Raw genomic sequence first — 26,224 nt, forward strand, 5'->3', positions numbered from 1 at the left:
CTGGAAGGTTGCAGTCCATGGGATCGCTGAGGGTCAGACACGACTGAGCGACTTCACTTGCAAATGAAATCTGCCCTCCTGAGAAGCAGTTACCTAGAAACTGTCAGATTAGCAGGGGAAAGTTTTAATTCAGACAACAGCTACACAAGGATACATGAATAGTTCTTTTGTTACTATATACTCCCTTACAAAATGTGTTAACAACCTATTTTTTTTTTAATTTCCTGATTTATAGATAAATTCATGAGGCCTTTCATGGACTTGGATGTCAGCTATTTAATCTCACTTTATTTAAAATGGATTCTGTATAAATAATAGTAAGAGAATGGGAGAGACACAAAAGGATACAGGTTGGCTGCTCCTTTAAAGTATCTGCTGAGAGGCCTCCAGACCTGCCTTCCTTTCCCATCCTCAGATGCCCAGCAAGGTCTCCATGACCTGAAGTTTTCTGGCAGCCCATACCTCTCCAAGGAAGTGCCAGTTACACCTGTGGGGCTCAATGCTCGCCATACCTTTATTATATAACTGAGATTCTCGCTCCTAAACACCCTGGGCCAACAGTCCCCCTGGAATATCTTCTAACCTGTCTTCTTCATTCTGAGGATTCACAATTGTAAACTTGGAAATTAACCTCATAGTTGATGCCCCAGCACCTTCTATACTCTCCTCTGATCTGGAAGATAGCTACATCCTTAGCTCACGCTCCCCAACTCCTACCAATTTCTCTTAATCTCCCAATTGTATCTTTTATCTTCTATGGATTCTCATCTAAAACTTTAACTTTTTAATTTTTCTTTTTAAGTCACTTATTCTAATACTCCTTGATATTATGGTTCATTATGTAGTAGTTCCAAGCCCCAATATCATACACTCCACTTTTTGCGACCAGACCCCAAATTTCACTTGCTAGGATATAAAATCACAGCAACAGAGCACTAGTATTATTCATTGTCTCATCTAGTGCCCAGAGTGGAGGTCAACACGAATGCTTAACAAATACCTGGTAAATGATGGATTTATCCTTCAATTCCACACATGGCCCAGTTCTGAAATTTGTGCATAACTAATCCTTTATAAACATTGTTGAATCAAACTTACCCAATAAAGAGCTGCTTGGCTCTAAAACATGGGAACCTAGAATTTTATAAATCTGAATTATGTGTCACTAAGAACAAGTTTTAAGTAGTTTCCTGACCTTTTAAAAACCACACAATAAAGACATCTCTTCCTGAAATGGGATTTTTTTCTCCCATGAACTTCCCTAATGAGGTCTGACCCATACCATCTGATGCCAGGGCCAATAATTATAAACCTTAAGCCAAAAAACACCCTTCAGAAATGTAATCACCTTGTTTTTAGAAGTGAGGGCACCAAGATCAAAAAAGCCAGGCTGCATTGTAACTCAATTCTTTTGCCTTCCATTGCAGTCTCTTCTACAAAAATCTATTTTAGAGTATAGACAAGGAAATATGTGGGAAAAAAAATCATAGCATGGAATTACAGAATCTGGACCTATTAACCAAACCTATAGATGTCTGTTTACAGAGAACAAGAACTATAAAACAGCAATAAATAGAAAAGAGGAAACCATGATTATGGGCTTATTATGCTCTATTCTAACCAGCTGAATCAATCTGACACACAGCAATGGTTAAAAAGATCCACAACCCTGAAAAAGTAAAATACAATTGAACCTTGAACAATGTGGGGAGAGGGGTGCTAACCCTCTAGACAGTCAAGAATCTGAGTATAATTTATAGTCAGCCCTTCGTATCTGTCGTTCCTCAGTATCTTCAGATCCTCCAAATCTGCAATTCTGCATCTGAAGACTCAACCAAATGCAGATTGTGTAGTACTATCTTATATACTATTGAAAAAAATCCCCTTATAAGTGGACCTGCATAGGTCAACCCCATGTTGTTTGAGAGTTTACTATACCATGAACTATAGATTGTATTGTAACCATAACTTAGGAAACATTTTCCCTTCTCACTGCTAGTTAACAGCCAAAATTCTGTTTTCTCTTAAAAAATATACATATACGTATATATAAAACATACACATATGTACATACATATATACATATATACTGATATATACACATATACTGATATATACTAATTTGGGTCAGTCATTTGTAGTCTATTCAGATGTGATAGTATTATTTTGAGATTCTGGTACTTTATGTACCAAATCCCCTTGGAAAGATCCAAGGTAAATCCTGGATTACACAAATTCATTATTGAATTTTTTATGTGACCAAGTAGAATTTTATATTTCACACATTTATATGTACACTTAAGTAAAAATCTCCCTCTTAAATGGGAACTAGTATAGAAATGAAAATGCAGGAAATTTTCTATTTAAAATATTTTGTTGTTCCATGGACAATAAAGTCTTATTTCTTTAAAAAAAAAATTTCTATTTATTGGTTGATATATTTGGCTGTGCTGGGTCTTAGTTGTGGCATGCAGGATCTTTAGTTGTGGCATACTAACCCTTAGTCGTGACATGTGAGATCTAGTTTCCTGCCCGGGGATTGGACCTCAGCCCCTGCATTGGGAGCACAGAGACTAAGCCATTGGGTCAGCATGGAAGTCTCAAGAAAATCCCATTTCTGATATAAACAATAATCTATAATTTCTTTCTCATTATCTTTCTGTAGTCAAGCTTGTGTGTATATATATGTATATTTTTAATTAATCAGAGAAGATAGTTATGTTTTCTGAAAATTTTTTTCTTTGTATCAAATCATCCAGCTAGATTTCAGTCTTTTAATGAGTTGGTGTCCACAGTGATCTAGTAACTTAAGGCAATTAGATCATCTGAGTGCCTACACTGTGATGGACATGCTTTTATTTCTTCAGTAAACACTTATTAAGCCTCTAGGAATCCAGCCCTGTCCTAGGTACTGGCAGGTGGAGAGAGAAAGCAGATGGTCATGCCTCTGCTATGATGGGGCTTACCTTCTATAGGCAGACAGACTGGGGACTGAGGGATAGGGCCAGTGGTAGGTTAGTGAGAGAAAGACAGACAAATAGAAGGAAGGAGAAGAGAGAGATAAGAGGCAAGAAAAAAAATAGTAATTCCAGACAGTTATACATGAAAAGAAAATCAAAGTCGCTCAGTCGTGTCCAACTCTTTGCGACCCCATGGACTACAGTCCATGGAATTCTCCAGGCCAGAATGCTGGGGTGGGTAGCCATTCCCTTCTCCAGGGAATCTTCCCAACCCAGGGATCAAACCCAAGTCTCCCGCATTGCAGGCGGATTCTTTACCCTCTGAGCCACCAGGGAAGCCGAGTGATACAGAGAGTGAAAAAAACATTCCAATGGGATAGAGTGACTGGGAATATGCACATCTTTTTGAAAGTATATTTCAGAGCAAGCACCTTGGAGTAGGAGACATCTGATTCTAGATCTGAAAGGTGAAAATAACCAAATGTACAAAGATCAACATTCTAAGCAGAGGGACCAACCGTACAAATCGTTCTGAGATCTTGAGATCTCTGGAAAACATGCTTTGATACAAAACAATGTTACATTTACATTAATATGCACGCTATAAAGACCTGATACTATAGTAAAGGAAAAGTTAAGCAAGATAACATTTTATTGAGAATACAAAATCTTTAATCAAAAGTTTTATCACCAGATTTTCAGATTGTGCAAAAACTAAAACTAGATTTTGCACATCATTCCACAAACTAAAATACTCAAACATCAGTGTTTAGAATATGATTATTTGAAAAAGAATTTGTAGACATTCTATTTGTCCTATTTTCAAAATCTTCCTAGACAGGACAGACAGCTACTACATATAATATGTGTGAAATGAATAAGGTACATGTGACCTTTGCAATAAAAAGGTCTGAGATTTTATGTAATTATAGGCATGCTGAATGAACATATTAGAATAATGTACCACTGTCATCAAATCATATGTTCATATACATGTGTAATCCATTTTGCACGATGGTTTCAGCTCACTGTGTATGTAATTAAATCATAAGGTGCACTAAGGGCCGCTGCTGAATTGAAATTTTGTTTTTGCAGTTTAAAGAATGGGATAGAAAACATAGTCTTGTGAATATCAAAGTACTTTTTGAGACAATTAAATCTCATCAAAGAGGTCTCCTGGACTACTGTTTCTTAGAGTTTCTAAGGACATGTTTTCAGCTGAGCCATGATCCTTTTTCGGCATCTCAGGTAGTGGAGGATCAAGCCTAGAGTAAAAAGATAAAAATCAAAATAATTTTATTTTGAAAACCTACATATAGAATAAAAGAAAATTTTAAGAGACACATAAGTGAAATAAAAGTTAAACCCTGCTTCCAAACTGTTGCATTAACATAAAGAGAAATGAAAGGAATTTAATTTCTTTAACTGCTTTGGAATTAATCTGCCTCTTTTCTGAGCTAATGAAAATTCAAAGGCCTTACTACAATATTCATAATTAAGGTCAAGAAATAAGATATCCTCTATACTGTATTTTTATATCAAGATACAGAAGGTTTCTCAATCCATTTCTTTAATAATTTCAAAACAATTTACATTTTCCTTCACCTCCTTTAAATTCTAACTATGAACATGCATTTGAAGCTCAACAGCAAGAAGTTCTGATCACATAAATTTCTTTTAGGGGTCATTCAGTTGTACATGTGTATATAATGCCTTGTTGTATTAGCAGCTGTTGATGAAATGCTGTTGGTCCACATTCATTTACTGAATCTACATATCTTCCTTTCTTCAGTTTCAGTACTGCAGTTACTATATCAACGGACTAACCTCTATATTTATGTAAATATTCTCTGAGTCCTAGGGTAAAAGGCATGATCACTAACTCATAATTAGTCTTAAAAGTGGTGAACTGGAAGGTAACAGCTTAATCAAAAGAAGAGCTTAGGAATGTATATTTATGCCCTTGTATGAACCTTGTCAGAATCAACCCAGTAATATGCAAAGAAATACCCATATTTCCAACCACAAAGTTTGGTATAGCTAAAAAAGAACAGGATTTGAAGTCAGGACTCTTAGGTTGGAATCCAGGTCTATTTCTTATTAGCTAGGTGACTTCAGGCAAGTCATTTAATCTAACTGGACCTCTGTTCTCTCACCTGTAAAACTGAGATAATACTACCAGCCTCAGAGGTGGTCTAAAGATTAAATGAGATATTATCAATGAAAATGGTTATAAATTCCTACAAAACATTTGGAAACTATTATTTTTAGCCCTTGATACAAAATAAACTATAACAGTGCTCCTGCTAATAGCTTCTTTAATTTAAAAGAATAATCAACTAAAAATCCCCAAATGTTGAATATGTTCAGATGAGTATTTCCAAAAGCCTGTACTCATACTTAGTTGTACAGATTGCTAAAGCTGAATCCTCTACAGGGTCCTCCTTGGCCTCATGACTGCATACAATTAATCATGGCTGGCTGCCATTAGACCTAGGACAGCTCTGTCTTATCCTGAGCAAGCCAAGTTCAGACAACATAACCCTCACAGGAATGTTGAAGTGCTAGGCATTAGTGCATTCTCAAGATGACAAGTACTACCCTCTGGGAGAATCAGTATTAAAATTAACAACAAATACTGACATAATTACTGTAACATGTAATTAAATTTCTGAAAATATATTCTATAGAAGGAGAAAGTTATACAGTAGCATAATTATAGAACAAAAGCATAATTATTACATGTGTAAGTTCTCAATGTCAACTCAAAACACATTACACATTTTTGTCTAGCCCTAAATGTCTTAGAATTACTTTTTCTTCTAGCAAAAGAGAGAGTTGAATTATTTCAATTAAAAAGTCATACATGGAAAAACCTCTGTAATTTTATTCATAGTCTAGACACTGTACAAGCACAACATAGACAGCCATCAATTTAGTTTAAAAAAAAAAAAAGCAGTATAGGACAAAGGGACCACTCTGAAGCGACAAGTTTGAAGGGAATTGATCCCTGTTTCTCCATTTCAGATTTCCATCTCTTTCTAGCCACGAGGAGCCCAGGAAATAGATTTTGACTCTTTTGTTCTTAGTGTCTAGTACATAGTAGGTGCTTAGTGAAAGCTGTTCCATGAATGGAGATCACTGTTCTACAGATTTCATATTTGTGGTAAGTGAAGAGAATAAATTTAGAATTATCCCACATCCAGATAAAAAGTTTAAATATTTTTATAAGTAACACATGTTTATTGAAAGACTTCATAAAAATTCTGAAAAGCATGAAAAAGAAAATTAAAATGTCCACCATCCTGCTTTGCATTATTTGTGTTTTCATGTTTTTCTTTACAAATATGAGATCATATATATAATTTTGCAGCTTAATGTTTTTACTCTAAAATATATTATCAGTATTTCTGCATGTTGAAAAATATAGATCTATTGTTGCTGTTGTTGCTGTTGAGTTGCTTGGTCATGTCTGCCTCCTTGCAACTTCATGGACTGCAGCACATCATATTTCCCTGTCCTTCACCATCTCCTGGAGCTTGCTCAAACTCATGTCCATCGAGTCAGTGATGTCATCCAGCCATCTTGTCCTCTGTCATCCACTTCTCCTCCTGCCTTCAATCTTTCCCAGCATCATGGTCTTTTCTAATGAGTTAGTTAGCTTTCTCAACAGATAGCCAAAAGATTGGAGCTTCAGCATCAGTCCTTCCAATGAATATTTAGGACTGATTTCCTTTAGGATTGACTTGTTGGATCTCCTTTCAGTCCAAGGGACTCTCAAGAGTCTTCTCCAACATCACAGCTCAAAAACATCAATTGTTTGGCATTCAGACTTCTTCATGGTCTAACTCTCACATCTATACATGAATACTGGAAAAACCATAGCTTTGACTATATGGACCTTTGTTGGCAAAGTAATGTCTCTGCTTTTTAATATGCTGTCTGCGCTTGTCACATCTTTTCTTCCAAGGAGCAAGCACCATTTAATTTCATGCCTGCAATCATCATCTGCAGTGATTTTAGAACCCAAGAAAATAAAGTCTCTCACTGTTTCCATTGTTTCCCCATCTATTTGCCATGAAGTGATGGGACAGGATGCCATGATCTTAGTTTTCTGAATGCTGAGTTTTAAGTCAACTTTTTCACTCTCTTTTTCACATTCATCAAGAGGCTCTTTAGTTCTTCTTCACTTTCTTCCATAAGGGTGGTATCATCTGCATATCTGAGGTTATTGATATTTCTCCCGGCAATCCTGATTCCAGCTTGTGCTTCATTCAGCCAGGCATTTTGCATGATGTACTCTGCATATAAGTTAAATAAGCACGGTGACAATATACAGCCTTGACATACTCCTTTCCCAATTTGGAACCAGTCCATTGTTTCATGCCTGGTTCTAACTATTACTTCTTGACTTGCATACAGGTTTCTCAGGAGGCAGGTGAGGTGGTCTGGTATTCCCATCTCTTTAACAATGTTCTACAGTTTGTTGTGATCCACACAGTCAAAGGCTTTGGTGTAGTCAATGAAGCAGAAGTAGATGTTTTTCTGGAACTCTCTTGCTTTTTTGATGACCAAATGGATGTTGGCAATTTGATCTCTGGTTCCTCTGCCTTTTCTAAAACCAGCTTGAACATCTGGAAGTTCTTGGTTCACATACTGTTGCAGCCTCACTTGGAGAATTTTGAGCTTTACTTTGCTAGCGTGTGAGATGAGTGCAGTTGTGTGGTAGTTTGAGCATTCTTTGGCATTGCCTTTCCTTGGGACTGGAATGAAAACTGACCTTTTCCAGTTGTGTGGCCACTGCTGAGTTTTCCATATTTGCTGGCATATTAAGTGCAGCACATCAACAGCATCATCTTTTAAGATTTGAATAGCTCAGTTGGAATTCCATCACCTCCACTATACTCACCATTAATTTTAAATTGTTTGTACTAACAATTAATCCACTGATGACTGTTTGGGTTGGTTCTATTTCTTAATGCTCTTATAAGTAATACAACAATTAAAATCCTTATACCCATATCTTAGCATATTTATCGTGTTATTTTTTCATGAACATGCTTATTCCTAGCACTTATGCTAAGAGGTGAAATCTGAAAGCAAATAACTCAGAGAACCTGTATCTAAAGTCCTAATAGAAAGTGAGCTAAACAAGTATTTTTAAAATGGGAGTTCCTCTATTTCTAATTAAATTGCAACCATTAGTTATGGCCCACTTTAAGTTCTAAATCTTCCATGAAGACCTTTTTTTTTTGTTTTTACTTTCCAAATTGAGGTTAGTTTTTATTTTCTCTGATGATTTAAAGTACCTAATATCTGCATCCAATATTTCAATACATAGTTTTTCATTGAATCAATACTTAAATATGTACTATGATCAGCTCACTGTGTTAGGGAAATATATCAAATTTGTTGGAGATGCTTACTCCTTGCAAGAAAAGTTATGAGCAACCTAGATAGCATATTCAAAAGCAGAGACATTACTTTGCTGACTAAGGTCTGTCTAGTCAAGGCTATGGTTTTTCCTGTGGTCATGTATGGATGTGAGAACTGGACTGTGAAGAAAGCTGAGTGCTGAAGAATTGATGCTTTTGAACCGTAGTGTTGGAGAAGACTCTTGAGAGTCCCTTGGACTGCAAGGAGATCCAACCAGTCCATTCTGAAGGAGATCAGCCATGGGATTTCTTTGGAAGGAATGATGCTAAAGCTGAAACTCCAGTACTTTGGCCACCTCATGTGAAGAGTTGACTCGTTGGAAAAGACTCTGATGCTGGGAGGGATTGGGGGCAGGAGAAGAAGGGGACGATAGGGGATGAGATGGCTGGACGGCATCACTGACTCGATGGACGTGAGTCTGAGTGAACTCCGGGAGTTGGTGATGCACAGGGAGGCCTGGCATGCTGCGATTCATGGGGTCGCAAAGAGTTGGACACAACTGAGCGACTGAACTGAACTGAACTGAACTGACACATAATCTTCTCCTCAGGAAGCTTTCAGTTAAACTTTTTACTTTCTCCATTTATTTTCAAATATGTTTTTTCATCCCCAACATTTTATAAGTAGCTTTAAGGCAAGGATTGTAATACATTTTGTTCACAAAATTCCTTTAGGAGTGTTATAAACATTATATTAAGACTTAGGATTCAAGTACATTTTTAGTTTTTATGGATGACATGGTTCAACAGGAAGAATTCCGAATCCAGGTTGGGAGATCTTTATTTATGCTTTATCACATTAAGGTTTTGGCAAGTGATGGCACACTTCTAGATGTCAGTGTCTTAATTTAAATTGTAGAAGTTAGGGTTAATATAAAAGATCCTGGAGTTCCTTGAGTCCCTAAATTCTGAGATAGTTATGCTCAAATAGACTACTTTGCAAAATACAAGCTCTCAATAAATACCTGTGGAATAAATGAAAACTATGAATTAAAAAGGAAAGGTTAATGACAGAATGAGAAATCATCATTGCACAAAGGCTAAAGTATAAGGACTTTTCAAATAAAGTGAATAAATGAAGCTTCTCCAGGACATGACAGCCTTATTAAAAAATGGCTATAGCCTCAATATGGAGAAGGCAATGTCAACCTACTCCAGTACTCTTGCCTGGAAAATGCCATGGATGGAGGAGCCTGGTAGGCTGCAGTCCATGGGGTCACTAAGAGTCGGACACGACTGAGTGACTTCACTTTCACTTTTCACTTTGATGCATTGGAGAAGGAAATGGCAACCCACTCCAGTGTTCTTGCCTGGAGAATCCCAGGGACGGTGGAGCCTGGTGGGCTGCCATCTATGGGGTTGCACAGAGTCGGACACGACTGAAGTGACTTAACTGCAGCAGCAGCATAGCCTCAATAATATAGTTGCAGAGAGTTCTATGTTTTATAACTTGATTTCACACTGCATTAAAACACACACAAACACACACACACTAGAGCTTGAATCAAACTGCATTACCACCATCTAATTAATAGTGTAGATCAAAAGTTAGACTGGCACAAGAATTATTCATCCTGGGAAAGCTTCCCTAAAATGTTAGAATGAATAATTGACTTTCTCTTTTAAATTTCTCGGAGTTGGATTACCAACAACTTTTTAAATGATATTTCTAGTTATTGGCTCATTTTGTAAAGAAATTTTCTCAGTCAAGTTTAACATCGATATCAGCATGGCTGTAATATCAGTCTTTTCTTATCAAATGAGAACCATCAGTATTGTTTAGAGTAAACTACTTGCATTTTATAACATACTCTGAAAACAATATTTCTGAAAAAATGTCAATGAGCCAATTTGAGCAGACTCAGAGGTTCAGGAAGATGTATACTGATTGATGGCATTATGACACTTGAAAAATTATTCTCCTTTGACTATGATATGAACAATGGTTCTAAACTCAAAAACCAAAAGTCAATTTGTATGTGGGCTAACTGGAGAAGGAAATGGCAACCTACTTCAGTATTCTTGCCTGAGAAATCCCATGGACAGAAGAGCTTAGTGGCCTATAGTCATGGTGTTGCAAAAGAGTCAGACATGACTTACTAAACAAGAAGAACAAACTATACATGATACACATACAATTCAGTTCCAGGTGAATTAAACAATTAAATGAGAAAAGACAAAACTTTAAAGCATTTAGAAGGAAATAAAGCAAAATATGTTCAGGATCTTAGGATAGAGATGTTCTTTGTCTTAAGGCAGAAAGTGAAACCATGAAGATAAAGATAGATAAATTCAACTACATTAGAGGCATAAGAAATAAGTACAAACATCTTAAAGAGATGGAAGAAATCACAAATTGAGAGGAAATACTGCAACATATGCTACTAACAAAGTATTATTATCCAAAGGTACAAACAATTTAAAAAAACCCAACATAATTTAAAAGCATATGCCAAAGACTACAGAAACTTCCAAGAAGAGGGAACAGTGGGGCCAAATAAGCATATGACAATTATCTCAACTTCATTAGAAACCAAGGAAGTTTCAACCAAGCAAATAAAAAACAGGATAAAGTATTTTACACAAGATTAGCAAAAACAAAAATGTCCAACAATAGCAAAGATCACAGAGAACATGAAATGACAAGATGAATTACTACTGGCTGGAGTGTAAATATTTGAAACCACTTTAGATAACAATTTGGCAATAACTGTCCAGGTATATGAAGATTTATGTACTTATAACCAGGAATTCTGCTTCTAGTTACATACTCTGGCAAATATTTGCATATGTGTGTCAGGAGATAGTAAACAAATGTGCATTGTTTATAATAGTGAAAAACTGAAAACTACCCAAATGTCTCTCTACAGAAAAAATGAGCAAGTAAATTATAGATTTTTCACACAATGGCATACACACATGCATGAATCTCATACATGAGATGTTGAGCAAAAAAGCAAGGCACAAAATAATACACAATATGGTTCTATCTACTTAAAGTCAAAAACATGCAAAACTATATAATGTTACTCTTTGAACATGGGTATGTATGTATCTGTGTATACACGTAATAGTTGGGATCTTATTTGTTCTCTCATCACAATGCTCTCAGATTTCGGAGTCTTGTGATTGTGGCTGTTGTGAAGACGGTGACACAGAAGGGGCAAGTTGAGTACTATGCATAAAGGATTCATTTCAGTTATAATGAGTCAGCCTGAAGTGACCACACGATACCCAAATAGAGACAGATGCTGAGTAAGTAAATGCTTCTAACATATAAGCTTATAAATGTAGAGCTCAGGGGAGATTACTGGACTCCATGTACAGAGATAGCAGTCACTGTCATATCACTGGCCGCTAAAGACAAATGAGCTGAAGAGACTCCCAGAGAGAGTCTACCTGAGACAAAAAGTTTGGTATAGAACCCTGTGCACGTGTGCGCACTCAGTCATGTCCAGCTCTTTGAGACCCCGTGGACTGTAGCGTGTCAGGCTCCTCTGTCCCTGGGATTTCCCAGGCAAGAGTACAGGAGTGGGTTGCCAGTTCCTTCTTCCAGAGGATCTCCCAACCCAGGGATCAGATCCCTGTCTCCTGCACTGGCACATGCGTTCGTTAGCACAGAGTCAATGTGGAAAGCCTTACAGAACCTCAGGAAATGTGGAAACTGCAGAGGCAGATGGCAAGAGAGAGAGATGAATAACAGGTTGAAATAGAATGATTCCAAAGTTACGGGGAGAATTAGGCAAGAGAGTTGTTGCAGAAGCCGAGAACCTAGTGTGCTCTGTGTGCCCACGGCCAGTGCTACTCCCGTTTCCCACCCAGAATGCTGGCTTTCTATACGACTTTGACTGCAGAATCCGTAACCGCACGTTAGGTGAATTACTTCACCCACTAAGAATTATCTGGAGTTGAGAAGAATAACCTGGAAGGATGTTGCTATGCTTGTGATTCATTATAGACAAGAAGAACAGACAATGTTTTCTTTGGGGAGGAAAGATAGTCTTAAGCTCTCAGACTGCAGCCATCACAGCAGAAATCTAGCAAAATGGCCAATGGTCAATGCCTGCCTGGCCACCAGTGTAGAGCATCTGAAGTAGCTCTTTCTCTCACATTATGATGAAAGTTATATCTATATCTATCTATCTATCTATCTATCTATGTATAAACAGAGAGAGAGAGAGCTTTCCTTTACTACCAACTTGCCTGACACCCACTCATCTCATCTCTGACTCTCCTCTGGGACTGGGGTAAAGGTCAGATGTGCAGCAGGGATGAAGATGAGAGATGAGGTAAGGGCAATGCAATGGAGACAAACAGAACTGAGCACTGGCTGGGACATACATTACCTGGCAATAATAAAAGTCAAGTACTTAATGGGTTGTTTTTCAGAATGTAACAAATCAAACCATCATCAAAATGATGACAAAAAATAGGCAAGTCCAAGTATTAGGTACTTGCTACTATTAAATAACTAGGCAGCTATCATACCAGCCTTAACAGAGTTGCCATTATGGAACAAACTCAGAGAAACATCTTTTAAATGCAAAAGTTATAAATAATGGGCTTAAAGATTTGACATCACCAAAGTTACCACTGTATTTTCAAGTTAAATATTAGTATTTTAAAAAATATTTTAACCTCAAATAAATGGGAAAATAGCTACACATTTCTAGCTGACCTTATAAAAATCAAAAGTGTCTCTCAAATAAGTTAACAGACTGAAGTCATCAGAATTCAGTAAAAGAAGTGTTGAACATTGTCTGGAATTCAACAGACCAAGACAGCATTTCAACGGTCTGAGAAAATGAAAAGAGGCTGAAGCTTTTTTTTTCTGGCAACCAAAATGGCAAATAAAAGAAATTGCATTAGCTATTTTCAATTAAATTCCTAAACATTTTTTTCTAATGAATATTCCTTTGCTGTTTATCAAGAACAATAAGAAAATAGAAATATGCTTTGAAATGAGTAACTTTGAATAAAACACAGAAAAGAGAATTATGAAGAGTAAACAACCAATGCTAAAATGCACTTGTATACCTTATAGATATTGGGAAAGAATAATTATACAATTTCTCTGTAAAATATTCATATTATGAGTCTGAAAATAAGATTATCTAGTTCTATCCAACTCAACATCTAAAGCCACAAGACATTAAGATAAATACGTCCATAATCCACAACCATGCCAGAATTTATGCAAGAATTTCATGATAAATTGAAGGATTTCATCCTTCTTACTTAATTTAGATAAATAACATTACTCTGATAATTCATTAGATGAGCAATATCGAAGTCCATACATACTTAAAAAAATTAATACTTGAAAAATCCTATGTTAAACTTCCTGTATTCCTTACAAGTTTTGAAGTGGTATAGGTGACATTTGCTTCTAGTGATCTGTGCCTATAAAAGTAGAAAATTGTCATATTAATAGAAAATGATTTTCCACAACTTTAGTTTTAAGATAGGCCACTGTTTTTTGCCACTTGGTGTGCTATAAGTGAAGCTTCCCTCGCTAGACTAGAAGCTTCTCAAATAGAATGACTCTGCTTTAAACACCCAGGCTCATCCATGTTCCAATGAGTTCATGTTTTAATTAACAAACAAATGACCGGATGAGGTAAACAGTATTATTAAGAAGGCTCAGTAAGTTAAGCAACCTGCCCAAAGCCACACAGCCAGTAAACATGCATGTGAGCAGGCAGGCAAGTCAACAGTGGAATGAGGACAGTAGTCTAGGTTTCCCTTACTCCAAAATCCATACCCTTCTTGTTACATCTGTGTATGGGAGTCATTCATTCTTATTTCTATTTCAGAGGAAGGCATCTTGGTGGTGTTCAGTGTGTCTGAAAAAGTACTCTAAATGAAAAAGATTTCACTCTAAAAAATGAAATCTGTGGTCCAAAATGTTTGGAAAATATTTATTTTTCTCCATTAAGTCCTGTGTTTCATGTGCATATTATACATCTAAAGCTATTGAAGTTCTTCCATATACTTGTTTAATTATTAAGTAAAACGAAAGCAAGGTACAGGAAAGTGTGTGTAGAAAATCAGAGTGTGCGTGTACACACACACATTTATATCTGTTGTGTATGTGCATTTATACATATATTTATATATAATATCAGAATATCTCGGGAAGGATTCACAAGAAACTAGCAATGGCTGACTCTGGAGAGAGGAGCTTGAGCTGAAGGATGGATAATTTTTGCTGGATATTCTCTTAAACTATCACGATTTAAAAAAACTATACACAGATTATATTTTTAATGTTTTACGAAAAAGAAACGTAGCTTGGTTATCCTCAGTTTTACAAATGAATTTGGCAGCTGAAACCTCTTTTTTCACTCTCTCTCAACTACTAATATCCCAAGAAACTAGTGTTCATGGAACAGCCTGCATTGATTTCTTTCTCTAGAATGTAACATCTACTAGCCTGAACCCAAAAATGTATTATAGTGGTCCAATGAAGGAAATTAAAAACACAGAAAACACACACACACACAGAGAACTCTACTTCAGGCTACCAAGAGAAGTGGAAAACACATGGGCAGAAAACAATGCCCTGCCATGGAGGTTAGTGACTCCTAACGAACCAGGGACCAGGAGTGATCGTTTTGCCACCATGTGGAACCAGCTGTTGGTTTCCTGCAGCTGCTGTAACTAATCACCATAACACAGTGGCTTAAAACAACACAAATTCATTATCTTACAGTTCTGGAGGTCAGCAATCTGACCCACGTCTCACTGGGCTAAAATGAAGGTGCTGGCAGAGCTGTGTTCCTCTCTGGAAGCCCCAGCGGAGAGTTTTCCAGAGGCTACTCCCTTTCTCCATTCTCAAAGCCAGCAATGGCAGGTGGGCACCTTCTCTTAGCATCTCACTCTGACCCTGCTTCCTTGGTCTCATTTCTTCCTCTGACTCTCCTGCCTCTCTCTTCTTTAACAGCCTTTCTGATACACTCGACCTATCTGGTTAATCCAGGATAATTTAGCCACTTTTAGGGTCAGCTAGTTAGCGACTTTAATCTATCTGCAACCTTAAATTTCCTTCTGTCGTGCTCTAACACAGTGTCGGTTTCCAGGAGTTAAGAGGTAGACATCTTTTTACTGGGGGTATGGAGGAGGAAGCATTAGTCTAGCCTTAACTTGGTTATGGCTCAAATATTATTCTAATCTATGAGTTTAAACGTTTCAGGATCACTTAAAAGAGAAACAGACCTGAGTAAGTGCAGGACTCCCAAGGCCCAGAGCTAAAAGAAACCTCCAAGCTGACGGGAGGAGGCATCTGCAAGGTCTGGGCAATATGAACTGAAACGAAAAAGAATCCACACTGGGGCTTCTTATCTAGAGATGAACTGAACCAGAATCAGAATCATTGAGAGAGGCTGGCAGTCACATCATCCATCATCTACCCTATCCACTATATACTGCGTGCTTACCATGGGTCAGAGACTGTGTGAGATGTTTGGGATACAAAGGGAACAAACAAATACTCCAAGGCAGAGGTAACCCTGAGTGCTGAGCTCCCCTGAATCTACACTAACAACAGCCCTTGTCTAGGGGATAACAGCTGTTTCACTGACAGCTCTAATGAGTAAGGCTGTTAAAGAACCACAGACAATGCCACCTTCGTGGGTATATGACGTTGCTGTCAGTCACACAAGGCCACAAGCTTAGAGGGGCTTCATCTCTGCTTTCATGTTCTGTTGTCACTATCTTGAAATTCTTAGTAATTCTGAACAAAGGGGCTCTGCGTTTTCATTTTGCACTGGGCCTGCAAATTATTATAATCTGTCCAAACGCAGCACTTTCAGCGACCTTGTACACCAGACTCAAATCGAACCTAACAATTGCTCATAATTATTTTGGACCAATAAACAATGGGACTTAAAAAAAACTGGTTATGTACTGCTGTATGGACTCATTCTGTCCTCTTCAGAATGTAGTTTTGATCCTTAATTACCCTAATCACGAGTAAACCTCTTTTCTAACACTTAAAAAGCACTTGCTTTTTTTCTTCAGGGAGATACTTGAATTTTTACACTGGTAGCCTTTTTTTTTTTTTTAACCTATAAATAAATAAGAATGAATGCAGTTTCCTGGCAAATAAATACTCTGCTTTGTGAGGTTTCTCCTTCTCCTCCCTTGCCTTGCCTTCTCTTTCTCTCTTGAAGTTTTGTGGTCTTTTGTTTTACAGTAAGAAAATTTGGTTTCTATTTTAATTAGATTTTCCCATTATTTTAGTACTTGCTAGTGGACTTGATTCTTAGTATTCTCAAAATTACCCACTCTAATTAATTCCTTGGCTCACCAAGCAGCAAACCTGTCCTGAGTGGCATCCTGTGCTGTGACCTACCTATCTCCTTCTCTTCTGATCTACTGAGTAGCAGTCTGCCCCAAATCGTTCCTAAATATTTTCTGGGCTTTTCATGGAATGGGTGACCAAGGATCATGTGGCAGCCAGAAGTTTTAAAGAAGACAAACTATCCTGGACAATCATCCACCTCACATAACTTTTAGATAAAATGAGTATCATATAAGTGATACAGAAAAAAGAACAAACAAAAAACATTTCTTCACAAAGTATACACATACTGTGGTATTACTGGCAAATGTAGAGGATCTCTGCTCAAATTCTGGGGGATGTTCTGTCTGTCTTAAGGAAATGTGCCAGAAACTGCGAGAAGCCAGATGGAAGCAATCTACAAAATTCTGAGGATTCTGATTTTGAATTAAAAAGATTAAACTTCACAGTTGACTTTCAAAATACAACCAAAGTGTAAAGTAAAACTATTGTATAGACTGTTTTTAAAACAAATCACTATCCCTCACAACTGGTGACAAGTCACTGTGAGATAAGGCAGAACAAGCCATAGAGGGTTCAGTCCATGTGCTCAGAATGACTGCAGAATGACCTGTCTAAACTTTTTGCCCTTAAAAAGTTTATTACATGCATAGTGTCACAATTTCAAGAAAAGCTCAAAAGTCACAACTAAACTGCAATTCAATCCACACAGAAAGCTGTTGACTACAGTTGTGTGTTATGTTTATATATCTTTACTAAGTACTATACACTTTCTCACTGTGATATCTTTATGATTACATAAATCACCAATTTTTTTCAAGAATTTTTTTTAGTGAACTAATGTTTATTTTGAGGAAGTAGCATAAATGCAACATATGGTTCCAGTAGTGTTTTAACTGGTACAATTTGGTCTTATTTCTTTAAATGTCCCACTGCAATCAGAGTCTGTAAAAATGTAAAAATAATCATAATTATCCAAAATTCATAGTGGAGGAAGCTTTTACATGGCATTCAGAAGTATCATTAACAAATGTAATGAGATCAATGTTTTGTAAAAGCATTGGTTTGATTTGCCAAAATGTGTGACTGGCTGTAGCATTTAATTATTAAGGCCTGAACAGACACTTTCAGTAAATAACTGATTAGCAATTTAAATAACCATTGTTACCTAACTGATCTTATTTTGCTCTTATAAGAAAACTATGTATGTATGTATCTTGGCTTTGATCATCTGCAATCTGAACTATCTAATTACTGACTTTTCTCCTTGCCTTTTATTGCTTTCTCCTTCAGATCTTCCAACTGCTATGAATGAATTGTCTTTCTACAACACAAGTCTGATTATTACTTTGTACTCCAGCAACGCTTTAGTTGAAACTCCCTTGGCATAGCAAAAAAAAATTACAAAATGTCTAGCTTCATGTCTGCCTTTTTGGCTCTAACTAGCCAGTGCACTTCCACAACACACTTCTTGTCATCCACCAAATGCGTCATTCAGTCTTCATTGCCATATTTTCCAAACTGTTCTCTCAGTTTGAGAACTCTTTCTCCTACCTTCTTTACTTAGTAGGCTCCTATCCTTCACTAAAAGCCAAGTTCAGATGTCCCTGCTTCTGGGAAGCCTTCCTAGGCAGAGGAATTAATTATCTCCTGTTCTACTGCAGCACATCTTAAATCAAGTAGGTCTTTGTTCCTGTAACCACTGCAGTGTAACAAACCACCCTAAACGTAGTGGCACAAAACAATGACAATTTTATTATGCTCATACTTTCTGTGAATCAGAAATATGGACAGGGCACAGTGAGGATAGTATGTTGTTGTGCCACGGTGTCTGGGCCTTAACTGGGGGGTACTGGAAAACTGGGGCTGACATGATGGCTGGGAGTTGGAGTCCTCTTAAAGCTCATTCACCCATATCTGGTGCTGGCTGGGACTAGGACTGGTTCCTGGAGACTCTTCAGTGGCCTGGCTCCTTGTAGCCTGGCAGCCTAGGAGAGTCAGACTTCTTCCATGAAAACTTAGGGCTGTAAGCATGAGGTGCCTCTGCTGACTTCTTGGTCAGTTGCTCAGTGGTGTCCAACTCTTTGAGACCTCACGGGCTGCAGCACGCCAGGCTTCCTGTTCTTCACTATTTCTCGGAGTTGGCTTAACTCATGTCCATTGAGTCGATGACACCATCCAACCATCTAATCCTCTGTTGCCCCCTTTCCCTCCTACCCTCAATCTTTCCCAGCATCAGGATCTTTTCCAGTGAGTTGGCTCTTTGCATTAGGTGGCCAAAGTACCGGAGTTTCAGCTTCTGCATCAGTCCTTCCAATGAGTATTCAGGGTTGGTTTACTTTAGGATTGAGTAGTTTGATCTCCTTGCTGTCCAGGGGATTCTCAAGAGTCTTCTCCAGCACCACAGTTTGAAAGCACATTCTTTGGTGCTCAACCTTCTTTATGGTCCAGCTCTCACATCCATACATGATTACTAGAAAAACCATAGCTTTGACCTATGTGGACTTTTGTCAGCAAAGTGATGTCTCTGGTTTTTATCTTCTGATAAAGCAAAAGCATCACTTCTGCATTCTACTGTTTACAAACACATCAAAAGCCCATCTAGATTTAAAGGGAAGAGACACAGAAACCACTTTTCAAAGGAAGGAATATCAACCACAGACTTTAATTCCGCACATCTTCGGTCACTTATGTTGTAAGCAACTGGAGAACAAGGACTATGATTTAGAATCACTGTTTCTTTCAAAATTTGGCACAGTTCCTAAAAGAACAAACTGTGTGTGTTGAAATAGACTAAGAAATGTCTTGTTGAGGATGTTTGCCTTTTTTCTCTTAGAGTTGAGCGTGAAAAAAGCTTTAGCTAGTTTCATACACAATTTGCACAGAATAAAAACCATTCCAGATCAGAAGGGCAACTCTAGATTTTTAGAAATGCAATCACATAAAACTTATACTTAAGGAAGGAAATTTTAATTTCTTACAGCTTTTGCTGACCACTAGTTAGCTCACTTTCCATTATGAAGTAACTTAAATTATTTTTTTCTCAAGTAGTTTTGGATGTTTACAAATTTATATGCTTACAAGTTCACACAAATACCACTAAGTTTAGTTATACTCCACTTCACTGGAATGGTTGGGAAGGGAGATCTATGGTTAAATGAATGGTTTTCAATCCTCATGGCTAAAACCCTCACTAGCAAATGTTGGTCAACTTCTAAGTAAACACACACTCAAAAGACTCTAGTTAGTTGGATTTTCTATTAACTTAAGTTTCATTAAACTGTTGTTCTTGTTATTATTATTACTTAAGCTTTAGGACTGTTGATTAATCTAAATTTCTGCTATTTGCTTAAGGAAAAATAAGAAGCAATTACACCTTCATTCCTACTACAAGTAAAAGTCAGAAGTGAAATAACATCTTCAGCTCCATGCATCCTTTATTCTGAGAAGAAATGTGACTCCTGTTAGCAACAGGGAATTATCACCCACAATCTCACCATCAAGACCAATGAAGAGGGGTCAGATTTCAAAAATCAGAAACCATAAACAAAAATTAAAATGTTATACCAAGAAATTCTAACACTTGTTTGGAATTAGGAAAAGCTGTCATCCATAAATTCACATGTGGCCCCAAAAGACAACCATGAAAATTGAACAGGCTATAGACATGCAAGAAAAATAGTCAGCAAGATTCTACAGCCTGATCATAATGTCCCTTAAAATATATATATAACCCCCAAAGTTCTCTCAAAATGTTAGTGGGCCTCTATGGATGGAGAAACAGAGAAACTTTCAAAATCTTCTTTTAAATTGCTGTCATTCTTTTTTTTTCTTTTTTTTGTTTTTTTTTGTTTTTGCTTTCTGTAAAAATAGGCCCCTTTATCAAACTGCAAAAGAAGAAAGATGTTTGGCATTTCCTAATCTATCACTGAACACTTTTCTATTAATGTAACTAAGAAATTTGGAAGTAACTAGAAGGAGCACTAAAAATTCCATTTGTAAGAATCTTAAATTTACAGAAGGCAGGAACCATGGTTGTCTTTGTGTAGTTTAACCACACACAGGAGATTAATGATTTAGGAAAGAATTGTTCTTAACAAAGTGTGTTTGAACAAACTAAGGACATTTTTTAGAAATGTTATAAATAATAGATTTTTCTCAGATCACAAGACTACTTAGCCTACAATATAAACAAACTATTAGAAAATATTAAGGAGAACTAGCGGTCAACATGGAGAAGGCAATGGCACCCCACTCCAGTACTCTTGCCTGGAAAATCCCATGGACGGAGGAGCCTGGCAGGCTGCAGTCCATGGGGTTGCTAAGAGTTGGGCAGGACTGAAGCGACTTAGCAGCAGCAGCAGCAGCAGCGGTCAACATAATTACAATAACCTGTTTTTCATACATTCTTTACTTCGATTAATATGTTATCAGTGTAAGGCACTATACTAGCCTATGAGATGAACAAATAAAACATAATCTCAGAATTTGAAAATATCACAGTCCAGCTGAGCAAAAATGTATTTCAATCATTAAATATAACATGCTGTGATCAAGTATGTACAAAGTACTGATTTATAAGGTTAAAAAACATTTTAAGTTCAAAATCTAGATGACAGGAACACATCTGTGTTTATATAAGGCTTACTTGTACTTGCAGTTGTACACATAAAAATTAACATGTTACACATAAAATCTATTTGATGTTTACTACATGGTGATTTCCCGTAACTCCTGAAGAGATAGTTGACTGTTAAGATTAAAAATAAGCTTTATTCATAACAGTAATAACTGCTTTCTTTCTTCAAGCAATGTTTCCCATAAAGAAAATGGAATTGACTGCTATATCAGAGCACTGAATATTTAAGAGAAACATTTGTTTATATTCATGAGAGTTTCATTAAAATAACAGTAGACAATATCCAGACAAATCCAATCCAATATCCAACATTTAGGTGGGATGAGGTTAAAAGGTTATTTCCACATCTGAATTTCCCTTCTAGGTCCAAAATTATAGTACTGCATTTTCAGGATAGAAGGGAAAAGAGTAACATTTAGGTTTCATTCAAAGTTATGAGTCTAGGGACTTCCCTGGTGGTCCAGTGGCTAAGACTTCATATTCCCAATGCAGGGGGCCCAGGTCTGATCCCTGGTCAGGGAACAAGATCCCACATACTACAACTAAAAATCCCACATGCTGTGACCAAGACCTGGTACAGTCAAATAAATAAATACCTAAATAAATAAACATTAAAACAAAGCTATGAATATAAATTTTCTATATTATTTTCTCTCCTTATTTTGGGTGTTGAATCATAATTAAAAAAAATATTCCTTAGGGTGAAATAGTTACTTCTTAAAATAAACATTTGGTAAAAAGAAATAATGAATTATCCTAAGTCTTCTTATAAAAACTTGAGCTTCAAATACAGAAATTTTAAAATTCTATAACATCCTAGTGGATGCAAGCAACAAAAAACTATTTGAGGGTTTTATAAAGTAATATATATGCATATTACAAAGAATTTTTAAAATTCATTAAAATAGAGTAAAATAAAGATTATCCCACGTGGTGTTAGTGGTAAAGAACCAATCTGCCAATGCAGGAGATGTAAGAGAGGAGGGTTCAATCCCTGGGTGGAGAAGATCCGCTGGAGGAGGGCATGGCACTCCTACTCCAGCATGCTTGCCTGGAGAATCCCAGGGACAGAGGAGTCTGGTGGGCCACATGTAGTTCATGGTGATCACAAAGAGTCAGACATGACTGAGCAACTAAGCACAAGTACAAATCTAACCTATTCAGTTCAGTCGCTCAGTCGTGTCTGACTCTTTGCGACCCCATGAATCGCAGCACACCAGGCCTCCCTGTCCATCACCATCTCCTGGAGTTCACTCAGACTCATGTCCATCGAGTCCGTGATGCCATCCAGCCATCTAATTGCTTTGTGTTTGCTAGCTGATGTATGCACCAAATCCTTTTTTCTTAAACATGAAATAAATGGTTATTATTAACTTGGAGATAAGGTAAAGGTTCTTTTTTTCACAGAATTCAGGACGAGTCAGAGTGGACAAGGCATCTGAGCCTTGTGTGCACAGGACAAATAAAAGGACAAAAACAAAACAAAGGTGATTTACTCATTGAGAAGTTTCTTATTCACTGAAATATTGATATTTTAATTCAAGGATACATAATTATGCTCTGATGTCACTCTGCCACACATGAAATTGAAGAGAATAATTTAAGAGGTAAAAAGATGACTTGATAAGAAGAGAATCTTGACCTTATTCGGTGCAAATAAGAATCCCAACTAGAAATTTTAGATGTTCCAAGAACAACAGTTAACAGTTGTTAAATGTTCTCCTTATGCCAAGTACTGTGTTAAAATCCTTATTCATGTAATTGTCACAACAACCCTATGTCCTATATGGTTTCTATTTTCCAGACGAGGAACCGAACCTTAGATATTTGAGCAACTCCCCCAAGTTCTCACTATTCATAAATGGCCAGTGCAGGACTCGGACCCAGGCTTGCTGGCCTTCTCCATGCTTTTAACCAGTGCCTCTTTCCCTTTTTCTCTTTGCCCCAAAGGTTTTTTTCCTTCATTATTACATGCTTACGCTCTACTAATCCTTGAATCCTCAGCTAAAATCCTATACCTTCATGAAACTTGCCTTGAACTTTGTCTCTCTGAAAATCTCATATCACACATCATTATAAAATTATCCTAATACAAAGTAAAGTAGTTCTGCTTAAAACAAGATAGCTTTATGTGTTACCTGGCTAATTATAATGTGTGAAATTGAAAGCTGGGCCATTTACAGCAAATATTTCTTAAAGTGCAAAAAGGTGTTTACAGTCAGATTATAAACTCTAATTTTCCCTAAAGTCATTAACATCACCATCTTAATGGACATATACTTAACAAACATTTGAAGGTGAATTATGCTTTACTGGATATTGTCTGCATAATATTAAATTGACATGGTCACTGCCCTCTTTGAGCTTACAATCTAAAACAGATGTCATGGTATAAACAAGCATAGTAAGAGATAAAGGTGCCTACATACATCTGTTCAACAACTGAAATACAATGCATGAAATATTTATATTATGTTCCAGTCACAGTGCAAGTTGGGTGTGTGTGTGTTTGTCTGTGTGTGTCTGTATGTTTGTGCAGAAGATTGAAATGCTCACATTCAGGGTCGAGGTAAGGATTTTTCAAATGCAGGTTTTGTCTGTATAAGAAAGAAGGCAATGGCTCACATCTGGGCAACTGGGACTTTACTAGAAGAATACAGATGTCAATCACCACAGAATAACCACTGTACACATGTGAACCAGATGCTTCCATGTAAAATAACCCAGGGTGTTTCACAGATGAATCACTGAAAACGTAATTACACATCAGTCCTAGTTTATTGGTAACAGGTCCACTTTTGTGGAAGCCATATGGTACTATCCATCCTGAAGTAGTGGAAAATACAAAAATGGGTACTTTTAGATGTTAAAATATAAACTCTTCTTCTGCTGCTTTGCTGTATTATCCTTGTGGCGAGGTAAGTGATGATTACATGTGTTCAATCAAATGTCTTTGGGACAGATGTCTATTGCCGCATTTTACCAGTAAAGATTGTGCCAATAAAGTTTACATTATATCCTCTCCATTTCAAAGGAATTAACTTCAACAGAAAATAAAATGTTTAGTGACCACACAACTCTTCTATATCTAATTAATGACTATTAGGGTAAATATTCATTTACAGTACCTCAGAATGTGAGCTCAGTATTAAACTACTACAAAGGTTTTCTTTTGCATGTAGTTCGAACATTGATTCAATATATATGCATTCATTGCAGTTAAACAAAACCCACGGAAAAGCTGTCAGGAATCACCTATGTTCTGCAGCATTGATTCTCTGAGCTCCCAGGGTCACTAGTCTGCATTTCAGAGAGCTGTCTACCCATTTACGTAATCGACTGCTTGTGTTTCGCATGTGTCAGGGCACTGTCTGATGACTAGAGATGGTCCTCTTTAGTTAAAGCAAAGCCTTTTAAGAGTTTAATTTTATTCTTCAAAGAGGCTTTTTAAAACAAATAAAATCAGCATGCCAAAGTCTACTCCTATGGAAAACTTTGGTTACGAAAGGATATACCAGGAGGGCACACACCATCAAAGGCGTCTAGGGTATTGTTTCCACCCATCCCTGCTGTATTCGAAGGCGGAGGTAGACACAGTTGGAAGTATTCTCAAATAACCTGGGCCCTTGGGACAAAATACTGAGCACTGTTTTAATGCTCTAGCCCAGGTTTTTTTTTTTTCTGTTTTTTGTTTGACTACATAGTCAAAAATGTCTTGGTATATTGATTTGCTATGTCTTCCCCTTTCCATAAAAGGGAAAACTCAAATCTGTTACCTCAAATTACCCGGTGTTTTCAATAATGTAAAAAAAAGTTTTATGCAATGTTTGATACATACTATATAAACACATATAAGATAAAATCATCATAATAAATCAAACCAATACATTGCTACCACTTAATTTAAAAATATAAAATCACCAATATGGGTATATCCAACATGCTTCTTCGCAACCTTCTCCCCTTGCCTTCCTGCACAGGAATAACCTTATCCTATTATTGTGTGTTAATCATTACTTTGCCTTAAAAGGAGAGTTTTATAACATATGTCATCGTTGTCACTCAGTTGTGTCCGATTCTTTGTGACCCCATGGACTGCAGCACTCCAGGCTTCCCTGTTTATCACCAACTCCCAGACCTTGCTCAAACTCATGTCCATTGCATTGGTGATGCCATCCAACCATCTCATCCTCTGTCATCCCTTCTCCTCCTGCCTTCAATCTTTCCCAGCATCAAGGTCATTTCCAATGAGTCAACTAGAATTTCTCATAGGTAATATGCTCAGGATCTAAATTCCTAGGTCATGCTGTATGTGAATGCTTTAACCTTTTTACAGAACAATCCAGACTCTTTTTCAAAATGTTTGACCTAATTTTCATTCCCATTAGCAGTGTTTAAAAGTTCCTGTTGATCAGGGAATTCCCTGGCAGTCCACAGGTTATGATTCAGCACTTTTACTGCTAGGACCTGGGTTCAGTTCCTGGTTGAGGAACTAAGATCCTGCAAGCCACAAGGCATAGTAAAAAATAAAAAATAAAAAAATCAACTCCTCTCTAAAACTTGATACCATCCGAACTTTAAGTTTCTGCTAAAATGATGTTAAATGTATCTGTACCGAGATATATTAAAAGAATTTTACTTTTTAGGTTGAAAGAAAAAGGAATTTATTTTCTTTGAAAGAAATTTGAAATATCAAATTGAAAATAAACTGAAAATTTATTTGAAAATAAATTGCCAATGTGATGTCCCTGCTATCTCACTACTTTAGTGAGTCTATGAAATTAAAAGATGCTTACTCCTTGGAAGAAAAGTTACGACCAACCTAGACAGCATATTCAAAAGCAGAGACATTACTTTGCCAACAAAGGTCCGTCTAGTCAAGGCT

At 36.9% G+C, this 26,224-nt stretch overlaps 1 protein-coding gene across 3 annotated transcripts in view; it reads right to left on the reverse strand.

The window, feature by feature from the left end:
* Positions 1-218: 218 nt before the first annotated feature.
* XRCC4 (X-ray repair cross complementing 4) overlaps positions 219-26,224 on the reverse strand; it is a 283,891-nt gene continuing 257,885 nt past the window's right edge. For 2 of the 3 annotated variants that reach the window (XM_040239423.1, XM_040239424.1), the window contains one exon: positions 3,584-4,225. In XM_040239423.1, the coding sequence (XP_040095357.1) occupies positions 4,114-4,225 (112 nt within the window). In that variant the 3' untranslated portion in view covers positions 3,584-4,113. Of the gene's footprint in view, positions 4,226-26,224 lie in introns of all 3 variants that reach the window. The other variant, XM_040239422.1, reaches the window with a different exon arrangement.

Source organism: Oryx dammah, unplaced genomic scaffold (assembly GCF_014754425.2).
Source record: "Oryx dammah isolate SB20612 unplaced genomic scaffold, SCBI_Odam_1.1 HiC_scaffold_5, whole genome shotgun sequence".
Taxonomy (NCBI): domain Eukaryota; kingdom Metazoa; phylum Chordata; class Mammalia; order Artiodactyla; family Bovidae; genus Oryx; species Oryx dammah.